The sequence below is a fragment of the Scyliorhinus canicula genome, chromosome 27 (assembly GCF_902713615.1).
Source record: "Scyliorhinus canicula chromosome 27, sScyCan1.1, whole genome shotgun sequence".
In the NCBI taxonomy this organism is placed as follows: Eukaryota; Metazoa; Chordata; class Chondrichthyes; order Carcharhiniformes; family Scyliorhinidae; genus Scyliorhinus; species Scyliorhinus canicula.
In genome coordinates, this window is record NC_052172.1 from 5,511,260 (window position 1) to 5,522,173 (window position 10,914).

At 49.0% G+C, this 10,914-nt stretch overlaps 1 protein-coding gene across 3 annotated transcripts in view; it reads left to right on the forward strand.

Moving 5' to 3' along the window:
* Nucleotides 1–9,550, forward strand: part of LOC119957825 (transmembrane protein 87B-like) — a 34,090-nt gene extending 24,540 nt beyond the window's left edge. For all 3 annotated transcript variants that reach the window (XM_038785955.1, XM_038785956.1, XM_038785957.1), the window contains 4 exons: nucleotides 518–579; nucleotides 5,741–5,793; nucleotides 7,959–7,989; nucleotides 9,319–9,550. In XM_038785955.1, the coding sequence (XP_038641883.1) occupies nucleotides 518–579; nucleotides 5,741–5,793; nucleotides 7,959–7,989; nucleotides 9,319–9,360 (188 nt within the window). In that variant the 3' untranslated portion in view covers nucleotides 9,361–9,550. The remainder of the gene's footprint in view (nucleotides 1–517; nucleotides 580–5,740; nucleotides 5,794–7,958; nucleotides 7,990–9,318) is intronic.
* Nucleotides 9,551–10,914: the final 1,364 nt, after the last annotated feature.

Below are 10,914 nucleotides of genomic sequence, written 5' to 3' on the forward strand. Positions count from 1 at the left end.
GTTCCTGTCATGGTCACCAAGGAGCATTGAGGACTGGTTACCAGACACTAAGCCAGTCAAGATCAATGCATTATCGGGTCATTATTCCATTGCTCTTGCTGTGTACAAATTGGCTGCTCCCTTGCAACTGTGGTATCATTTGAAGGGCTGAGTCTTCAGAAGCTGCTGTGTCGCTGCACGACTCAAACTTTCAATCCGTGCTTCTGTGGGCTAATCGCATTGCTGATCATGTTGCCCTGAATCGCGGCCTTGCTGCCCATGTTACTGCTAACTCACGGAGGTGCTCACGATCACATTCTGATCAGCAATCAATGCTGGCCTAGCCAGCGACGGTGACATTAATAATAGAAAGCGGCAACTAGCTACCTGCATGTTTGAGCTGGCTGGGCGATGACTAACTGGATTACCCAAACCTGGCAGCATTTTAAAAATTCAAGCTATTCAGTGCTACTTTTGACGTTTACTACTTCAATCCTCTGGTGCCATTGATGTTCATCACCTCTTCTGTCTCCTACAGAGGGAATGAAGATAAGAACCATAAAGTCAGAGTTTAATGGCACACTCAAACCCAACAGAATGGTGAGTGAGCTTTCTGTATTGCCATGCCGATCGCTGTTAGTAAAAACTTCTGCTTTACACTTGTCGCCATTGGTTAGTGACGTAAACAAAGTGGGTAGATGGGGTGACACAGTGGTTAGCCTGTGTGGAGTCTGCACGCTCTCCCCGTGTCTGTGTGGGTTTGCTCCGGGTGCTCCGGTTTCCTCCCACAGTCTAAAGATGTGACGGTTAGGTGGATTGGCCATGATAAATTGCCCCTTAGTGTCCAAAAAGGTGACGTGGGCTGACTGGGTTAGGAGATAGGGTGGCGGTGTGGGCTTAAGTGGGGCGTTCTTTCCAAGGGCTGGTGCAGACGTGATGAGCCAAATGGCCTCCTGTACTATACATTCTATGATTCCATTCCAGCACACACTGGTTATATCCTGGGGAGGCAGGTTCGCACAGCTCACAACGCCAGGGTCAAGGGTTCAATTCCAGCCTCTGGTGACTGTGCGGAGCTTGCATGTTCTCCCCGTGTCTGCGTGGGTTTCCTCCGGGTGCTCCGGTTTCCTCCCACAGTCCAAAGATGTGCAGGTTAGGTGGGCTGACCGCGCTAAATTGGCCCTCAGTGTCCAAAGGTTGGGATTACGGGGATGGGAGTGGGGAGTGGCCCTAGGTAGGGTGCTCTTTGAGGGTCAGTGCAGACTCGATGGGCCGAATGGCCTCCTGCACTGCTAGGGTTCTACGTTTTTTTTTATTTTGAAAGAAATCAAAAAGGCAATTTAAAAATGAGCAGGCTAAGTATGAGCATTCAGAAGGAAATCTTCCTGCAAAGCCTGTGCTTGTAATGCACACAGGGTCTGGTGATAATCTCATCTGTCCCTTCTGCGTTTCCTCACCACCCATTTGGGGCAATCTGTCATTCCTGCTCCAGCTTTTCGCCATCGAATCCAGAACTAAATCTATTGGTGCGAGTGGTTTCTGTGAATACAGAGATACAGTCATGTCTGAACGTTTCTGTGAATACAGGGGTACAGTCGTGCCTGAACAGTAAGGACTACTTTTGCAGGATTGGAGATGCTCCAGTACGTTTTGTTGGTGGTGTCACCTTCCTGAAAGCAGTGAGGGTAAACCAGGAGAACCAAAGGCTAGGGTGGCACGGTGGTTAGCACTGTTGTTTCACAGCGCCAGGGTTCGATTCCTGCTTGGGTCACTGTCTGTGCGGAGTTTGCACCTTCTCCCCGTGTCTGCGTGTGTTTCCTCCGGGTGCTCCGGTTTCCTCCCACAAGTCCCGAAAGACGTGCTGTGAGGTGAATTGGACATTCTGAATTCTCCCTCTGTGTACCCGAACAGGCGCCGGAATGTGGTGACTAGGGGCTTTTCACAGTAACTTCATTGCAGTGTTAATGTAAGCCTACTTGTGACAATAATAAAGATTATTATTAACACATCTGTTTGGCTGGGGCCTCTTGTTCCTCTAAAAGACCGCACGCTCGGGGAACTGTCATGTGCCTTTATGGGTCTTTGTTCTACTGTGAAGCCTACCACACCCCAGACTGTGTGGGGCATTGGGGCGTTACCCGCTGGACTAGTAATCCAGGCTAATGCTCTGGGGCCCCGGGTTTAAATCCCATCCCGGTAGGTGGTGGAATTTAAATTTAATAACACAGAAATCTGGAATTGGGTGCTGGTTTAGCACAGTGGGCTAAACAGCTGGCTTGTAATGCAGAACAAGGCCAGCAGCGCTGGTTCAATTCCCGTACCAGCCTCCCCGAACAGGTGCCGGAATGTGACGACTAGGGGCTTTTCACAGTAACTTCGTCGAAGCCTACTTGTGACAATAAGCGATTGTTATTATATTACTATCGATCGTTATTAAAAACCCCATCTGGTTCACTCATGTCCTTTGGGGAAGGAAATCTGCTGTGCTCACGTGGTCTGGCCCACACATGGCACCAGAACCACAGAAATGTGCTTTACTCTTAACTGGCCCCTCAAGGGCAATTGGGCTGGGCAATAAATGCTGGCACCGCCTGCACCCGTAAAATTAATTAAGAAAAGAAATCTGAGGCTAAATATATAAAAGATGGAAAATAGACACCCGGTCAAGCTCCAATTAAAAGCTAAAAGGGAAACCTAGCGTTGGATTAACAAGGCCAGAGTGGTCCGCTGGGCTACCGAAAGAATATCCTGAGGTTTTACCTGTCCTGGAAGTTTGCATGGGTTTGAATGGATTGTGAGACGTGTATATATTGAAATATTTACATAGAATTTACAGAGCAGAAGGAGGCCATTCGGCCCATCGTGTCTGCACCGGCTCTTGGAAAGAGCACCCTACCCAAGGTTAACACCTCCACCCTATCCCCATAACCCAGTAACCCCACCCAACACTAAGGGCAATTTTGGACACTAAGGGCAATTTATCATGGCCAATCCACCTAACCCGCACATCTATATACCGTGGGAGGAAACCGCAGCACCCGGAGGAAACCCACGCACACACGGGGAGGATGTGCAGACTCCGCACAGACAGTGACCCAAGCCGGAATCGAACCTGGGACCCTGGAGCTGTGAAGCGATTGTGCTATCCACAATGCTACCGTGCTGCCCTATATTGTGTAGAACATGCCGACTCGGCCAAAGGAATTTATCCCGGTGGTTTGGAAACTTGACACAAAAGCTGCTGAAGATGTCGGTGTGAGTGAAATGTATTTTAGGTGTAATTACCGGGGGCCGGTTTAACTCTAGTTGCTTGGTGATGCGGAGCGAGGCCAGCAGCGCGGGTTCAATTCCTGTACCGCCTGAGGTGTGGTGGCCCTTGGGTTACATTGCCACCAGCCAGCTCTCCCCCTCCAAAAGGGGAAAGCAGCCTATGGTCGTCTGAGACTGTGGCAACTTTACTTTCACCGTTGATGCTGGTTATCTCTTTCGGAACTTGCAATGAACCTGGCCTTGTCTCTCTCATCATGAGGTTTGTCACTCTGATAACTTGCGTTCAGTAAAACAAAATTGGCCTTGAAACTTATTCTGATGCTTAAAATGAAATCTCTTGCTTATTAATTTTTTTTAAAAATATAGAACATAGAACAGCACAGAACAGGCCCATCGGCCCTCGATGTTGTGCCGAACAATGATCACCCTACTTAAACCCACGTAACCCGTATACCCGTAACCCAACAATCCCCCCATTAACCTTACACTACGGGCAATTTAGCATGGCCAATCCACCTAACCCGCACATCTTTGGACTGTGGGAGGAAACCGGAGCACCCGGAGGAAACCCACGCACACACGGGGAGGACGTGCAGACTCCACACAGACAGTGACCCAGCCGGGAATCGAACCTGGGACCCTGGAGCTGTGAAGCATTGATGCGAACCACCATGCTACCGTGAGGCCCTGCAATGAGAGTACCCGATTGTTTTCCAATTAAGGGGCAATTTAGTCTGGCCAGTCCATCTACCCTGCATATCGTTGGGTTGTGGAGGTGAGACCCACACAGACACGGGGAGAATGAGCTGCTTTTTTATTCTTTTGTGGGATGTAGGCATTGTTGGCGAGGCCCGTGTTTGTGGCCCATCCCTAATTGCCGTTAAAGGGTTGCCGAGACACCTGAACCACTGTATGATGTACCTGCACCCACAGTGCAGAACCGATCCAAAATGGACACCCAAGGTGGAAATTTCAGCCCACAGGTTGACTGGCGCAGGAAATGTTAAAGAGTCATCGAGCCATACAGCACAGAAAAGGCCCTTCGGCCCATCGTGTTCTCGCTGGTCAGAAAGAACCACCTAACCATTCTAATCCCATTTTCCAGCACAGTACCCAGAGCCTTGTCTGCCTTGGGTTCGCAAATGCACATCTAAATACGTCTTAAATGTTATGATGGTCTCTGTCTCCACCCTTTCAGCCAGTGAGAACCAAATTCCCACCAGCCTTTGGGTGAAAAGCTTTCCCCTCACATCCCCACTAAACCTCTTGCCCCTTACCTTAAATCTGTGCCCCCTGATGATTGATCTCTTTGGAGGGGGGGGCTAAGAAATTTAGGGGAGGTTTTATCTGGACCGAACCATGCTGTACTCTTTTCGTGTGCCTGATGTTGGACACTTCAATTATTTGCAGCTCTAGCACCCTCCCAAAAGTAAGTGTCTCGATATTGGCCTTTTTAAATTTTTTTTTTTCCTTTAAAAAAAAAAATAAATTTAGAGTACCCAATTATTTTTCCAATTAAGGGGCAATTTAGCGTAGCCAATCCACCTAACCTGCACATTTTTGGGTTGTGGTGGTGAAACGGGCAGCACGGTAGCATTGTGGATAGCACAATCGCGTCACAGCTCCAGGGTCCCAGGTTCGATTCCAGCTTGGGTCACTGTCTGTGCGGAGTCTGTACATCCTCCCCGTGTGTGCGTGGGTTTCCTCCGGGTGCTCCGGTTTCCTCCCACAGTCCAAAGATGTGCAGGTTAGGTGGATTGGCCATGATAAATTGCCCTTAGTGTCCAAAATTGCCCTTAGTGTTGGGTGGGGTTACTGGGTTATGGGGATAGGGTGGAGGTGTTGACCTTGGGTAGGGTGCTCTTTGCAAGAGCCGGTGCAGACTCGATGGGCCGAATGGTCACCTTCTGCACTGTAAATTCTATGATTCTATGAGAATGTGCAAACTCCACACGGACAGTGACCCAGGGCCGGGATTCGAACCCAGGTCCTCAGCGCCGTGAGGCAGCAATGCTAAACACTGTGCCACCGTGCTGCAATGCGGCTTTTTAAATTAATGCTTTCTCTTAAATATTTTCCTCGCACATGCATCTGCGGTGCACTGGGAAATAGAGATCATAGGGCCTCACGGTAGCATGGTGGTTAGCATCAATGCTTCACAGCTCCAGGGTCCCAGGTTCGATTCCCGGCTGGGTCACTGTCTGTGTGGAGTCTGCACGTCCTCCCCATGTGTGCGTGGGTTTCCTCCGGGTGCTCCGGTTTCCTCCCACAGTCCAAAGATGTGCGGGTTAGGTGGATTGGCCATGCTAAATTGCCCGTAGTGTAAGGTTAATGGGGGGATTGTTGGGTTACGGGTATACGGGTTACGTGGGGTTAAGTAGGGTGATCATTGCTCGGCACAACATCGAGGGCCGAAGGGCCTGTTCTGTGCTGTACTGTTCTATGTTCTATCAAGGTAATGAGCTGTAATGTGGATGTGTGCTTGATACAGGATGAAGATCTCAAGTGGGTTGAAGAGAACATCCCATCTTCACTAACTGATGTGTAAGTCACTTTCAGCTAAAATGGAAGCCCATCTCCCTGAACCCCTCTCCCCAATAGAACTGCGTTTCGGAATCGCACAATCTCGGAGGTTTATCTTGTGTTTCCCTGCCTGGGTAGTTTTGTTAAATAGAGAGACACTATTGCAGCTGTGCCTCGGTGGCTGTTGGTCTCCTCTCATAATCAGGAGGTTATGGATTAAAATCCTATTCCAAAGACTCAGGTACCCAATTTGTTTTTCCAATTAAGGGGCAATTTAGCATGGCCAATCCACCTTGCCCCGCACATCTTTTGGGTTGTGGAGGTGAGACCCACGCAGACACGGGGGAGTATGTGCAAACTCCACACGGACAGGGGGGGGCCGGGATCGAACCCGAATCCTCGGTGCCGTGAGGCAACAGTGCTAACCATTTCTCCACCGTGCCACTCCCTCGTGATCGACTCCGGTGTCAGTACTGAGGGAGAGCTGCATTGTCAGCCGGCTCTCGGGTGACATATTAAAGAGGGTTTAGCATAGTGGGCTAAACAGCTGGCGTGTAATGCAGAGCAAGGCAGCATCGCGAGTTCAATCCCCGTACCGGCCTCCCCGAACAGGCGCCGGAATGTGGCGACTAGGGGCTTTTCACAGTAACTTAATTGAAGCCGACTTGTGACAATAAGCGATTTTCATTTCAAGGGCATGTCTGCCTTCTCGGTTCCGGGTAAAAGACCCCATGAAATGGAGAGCAGGGGAGTTCTGCCCGTCTTCCCAGCTCACCTAGTTAGCGGCTGCATTTCCTATCTGGCACAATTTCAGCCAATTAATGACTTATTGCAAAGGGGACATCCCGAGGTCTTGACACGTGCTACTTGTCTGCAAGTCCTTCTACTGGTCAATACTGGAGAGGGAGCTGGATACGCTCAACATGGGGAGTTCTCAGTACAAATCCTTTTTCTTCTATTGATTTGCCACAATTTAAGTTTGCAATTGGCTCTCCGATTCACCATACTTTTAAAATGGCCATTGAGTGGGCTGAGCCTGCCAAGGCGCTCTGGACACCGCAGCCAACCGTGGTGGCATTACGCCATATAGACTAGAAGGCCCGAGGCTCTGTTGCCCGTTTATTGGAGTCATCTGATATCGGCTGGCAAAACAGAGCTTGTGGAGTGATGCCCCAAGGTGCCCATATCTTTCCAAAATCACCTGAAATGGTGGCCTTTTCTTATGGTGAAACCCCCCACTCCTGGTTATATATTACGCATTTATACTGAATTTCCATGTAGGTGAATAAAACAAACCATTCTCCACATTAGCAATGGGTTGTTTATTCTGTTCGTTCTCTCCACAAGATGTATTGATATGGTTACAGATATGGCTCTGTCGGTAGCCCACTTACCTGAGTCACAAGGTTCTGAGCTCGAGTCTCACGCGGGGCTTTGAGCAGTAAAATCCAACATGATGCCCCAGTGCAGCATTGAAGGGGAGCTGTCCAGCCGAAACATTACAAACCGAGACACCACCTGCCTAAGCGGGTGGATTTGAAACATCCCTTAGCACCGTCTTGAAGAGGAGAGGAATTATCCCCGATGCCCCGGCCGTTATTTATCATTCAAACAACATCACTATCGCATTGTTAGTGGGAGTTTCATGTCTGTGAATTGCCTGCGGTGTTTCCTGCATTACGGCAGTGACCACACCTGTTTAGCTCAGTTGGCTGGGCAGCTGGTTCCTAATGCAGAGCGAGGCCAACAGCGTGGGTTCAATTCCCCGTACCGGCTGAGGTTATTTATGAGGGCCCCGACTTCTCAACCTCGCCCCTCGCCTGAGGTGTGGTGATCCTCGGGTTAAATCGCCACCAGTCAGCTCTCTTCTCCCCCCCCCCCCCCCCCCCCCCCCTCAAAGTGGAAAGCAGCCTCTGGCCATCTGGGACTGTGGCAACTTCACTTTTTACACCTCAAACAAAATACCCCACTGGCTGTACAGCGTCGTGGTTACCAACGGTTGTGAAAAACATTATTTAAATTCTCATTCTTTTCTCAAACGTTTTCCAGTCCGTCGGTACACATTAGGTTGCATCCTGGTCCTGTCCTACTCCACCCCCTTTTGGTGATTATTAAGTGACGATTAATTAATTTTCTGTTTTCGTAATCCTGCATCTTAATTTCTGAATCTGTTCATTATTTTCCAGTGCGTTGCCCACCCTACTGGATTCGGATGAGGTAACGTATAACTTTGTGACTTGTCTCCTTGACCGTTAACTGTTCCATTTTGAACTTTCTACCAATGCCTTGCTATGTGTAGGGTGCCCCAAGTTTCCTGGATGCTGAAGCCAAAGTGTGACTGGGCCCGACAGACGTTCCCACGTCTCAGCCAGGTTGACCCATTGGGACTGTTTGGAGGGAGAGCCAGTGGATAACTACCAGGAATCACTGAGGCTCCTGGAGAGAAGTGTAGCATTTGAGCTCCTCGGGTGGCAACAGAATTGGGCTCTGATGTCGTGCTCCGTAGCAATTAGCTCGTCCATCCCTCTACGGCCTTTCGCCTTAAATTGCACTGAACAATTTCTCCTTTAATTGTGGCCAGGGATTTAGTTAATATTTTAGGTGGGGTTGGGTGTGGTAGGGGGAAAAGAATCATTTCAATATGCAGAGCATGTCCAAAGATGTGCAGGTTGGGTGGATTACCCACGATAAATTTCCCTGTGGTGTCCAACGGTTAGATAGAGTTACGGGGATAGGGTGGGGAAGTGGGCCGAGGCAAGTGCTCTTTCAGAGGGGCGGTCCAGACCCGATGGGCTGAATGGCCTCCTCCTGCATTGTAGGAATTCTGTGGAAAACACCAGGCAGCAGAGTTTAAGCTTTGGCGTATTTGGCAATCTGTGCAAGTTGCAACAATTTTAAGGGCCTTTTAGTTTGAACCCAGCCTGCATACTGCTGAATGTAAACTCTGTCAGGAATCAGTGCAGTTGGGCAACATTTAAAAACGCTATTTCCTGCTTTAAAAGCAAATCCTCGATGTATTTGAGAGTTGGTAACTCTGTGCAGTTTGATTAAAATCGGTCCGTCGCAGACCATTTAATCTGTCTCAGTCCTGTACTCGGGGAGTGACCCGATTTCAAATGATTGATTGAAAATCGTTTTTTTTTAAAATATGTGCAGAACCATTTCGAGAAAAGTAATTTGATTCTTAAGAAACTACAAAATTACATTTCGAAGCTTTGTGCTCCTGTTCGTATCGTTGCTCTCGCAGCGCCCATCGATTCCCGGGAGGTCTGTAAACAGCTACAATACACCGTGCTCCGGTGTCGATCCACTCGATCTCTGGCCTTGCCCAGGTTTGTGGGTGGGGTCACAGGGCAGGAAAAGATGCAGGAACTTTATTTCTGCTGAACATAATTTGTGCTTAAAACTCCGTTGTCAGGTTGCACACATTTCCGAATAGTTGCTTCACAGAGATGAGCGTTGGTAACTGGTATTTTCCAGAGGGGGAAACTTTGCCGAGGTTGCATTCTCATATCTCATTTTAAAATTTCTTTTGCCCCCTCGCAGGAAATAATGACAACCAGGTTCGAAATCTCCAAAATGGAATGATCGGTTGGACGTATGTTACAGGCAAAACTTCAGGAAGCCAAATCTTCTAACTGTAGCCAAATTGACCGTTGGAACTTTTTTTTTTAAGTTGAAAAGAAAATGAAGGAACGTGTGAAATGTTCTTTGTGGTGTGACACTTTTTTACTTTGAAATGGCATAAAAGCAATTATTGTCATTTTGGAGACCTTCAGCCGATCGCTTTGTTGAAATTTTTTTTTTTTGAAAACATGCTTTTTTCACTCCGCCTCGAGGCAGTGGAATTCTGTTTGAATCCTAAGATAGCCAGTGGAGGAGGAAGAGAAGTTAGGTATCGCGGAGAGGGCTGAGCAAGTTGTGATGTAGGTCGAGCCTAACCAGGGCACTGTACAATGTGACACGCGTATGTAGGTTGTTGGGCTGAATATTTATATAGTATATGGTACGTCTACACGCCAGCATCTTTTTGTCATGTTTCAAGACAATTAGTTTAATTTTTTAAAAATGGAAGAAAGCCAATTATTTTCAGCAATATTCAGCGTACCAAAAATAATAATTGCAGAATGTCTGTATCCTCTGACCGTGGCAATCGGGCATCCTGTTTTCAAACCATCATCGTTTAACCATTGGATGCCCCCCCCCCCCCCCCCCCCCCCCCAGCATGTCGCCTGAAACTTTAGGAGCGCTTTACAGTCTGCGTTTTTGCCCGAACTTCACCCCGAGCTGGTGTTTACATAGCGGCGGTTATCGAAGTAGTGGCCTGGATGGGCACAATCCGCACGCTGTGACATCCTGCCCATCATCTGAGCAATGTTGGGCGAGACTTACCCGTAGGTCATTCACTGGAGAGCATTTTCCCCGATGCCCCGGCCGTTATTTATCGAACAACGTCGTTATCGCGTTGTTTGTGGGAGTTTTTATGTCCGTGAGTTCCATAGGAATCCCACAGTGTGCAGGAGGAGGCCGCTCGGCCCCTCTAGTTGGCACCAACCCGCTGAAAGAGCACCCTACCTAGGCCCGCTCCTACCCCATCCCACCCCACCCAACCTAACTTTCACATCTTTGGATAATGGGAGGAAACCCACGCAGACACGGGACAACATCATTCTCTCTCTCTCTCTCTCTCTTATCCCCCCCCCCCCCCCCCCCCTCCCCCACCACGGCATTTGTGGAGAATCCTAGAAGGCCGGTACGGCGCTTTTCCCCCAAACCGTCCCTGGAACCCTGGGTGCGACCGGCTGGATTTGTCTTTTTCTTTCTCTCGCTCCCCAGTTCTCCTGTCCTGTCGCTCTTCATTTTTTTAAAAATTTAGAGTACCCAATTATATATTTTTTCCAATTGCGGGGAAATTTAGCGTGGCCAATCCACCTACCCTGCACATCTTTGGGTTGTGGGGGTGAAACGCACGCAGACACGGGGAGAATGTGCAAACTCCACATGGACAGTGACCCCGGGCCGGGATTCGAACCCGGGTCCTCAGCACCGTGAGGCAGCAATGCTAACCACTGTGCCACACTCTTCATTGAGGTGCTGTTCAAATTCCTACGGGCGGTCACTAGCCAGTGACCTGTTGTTTGA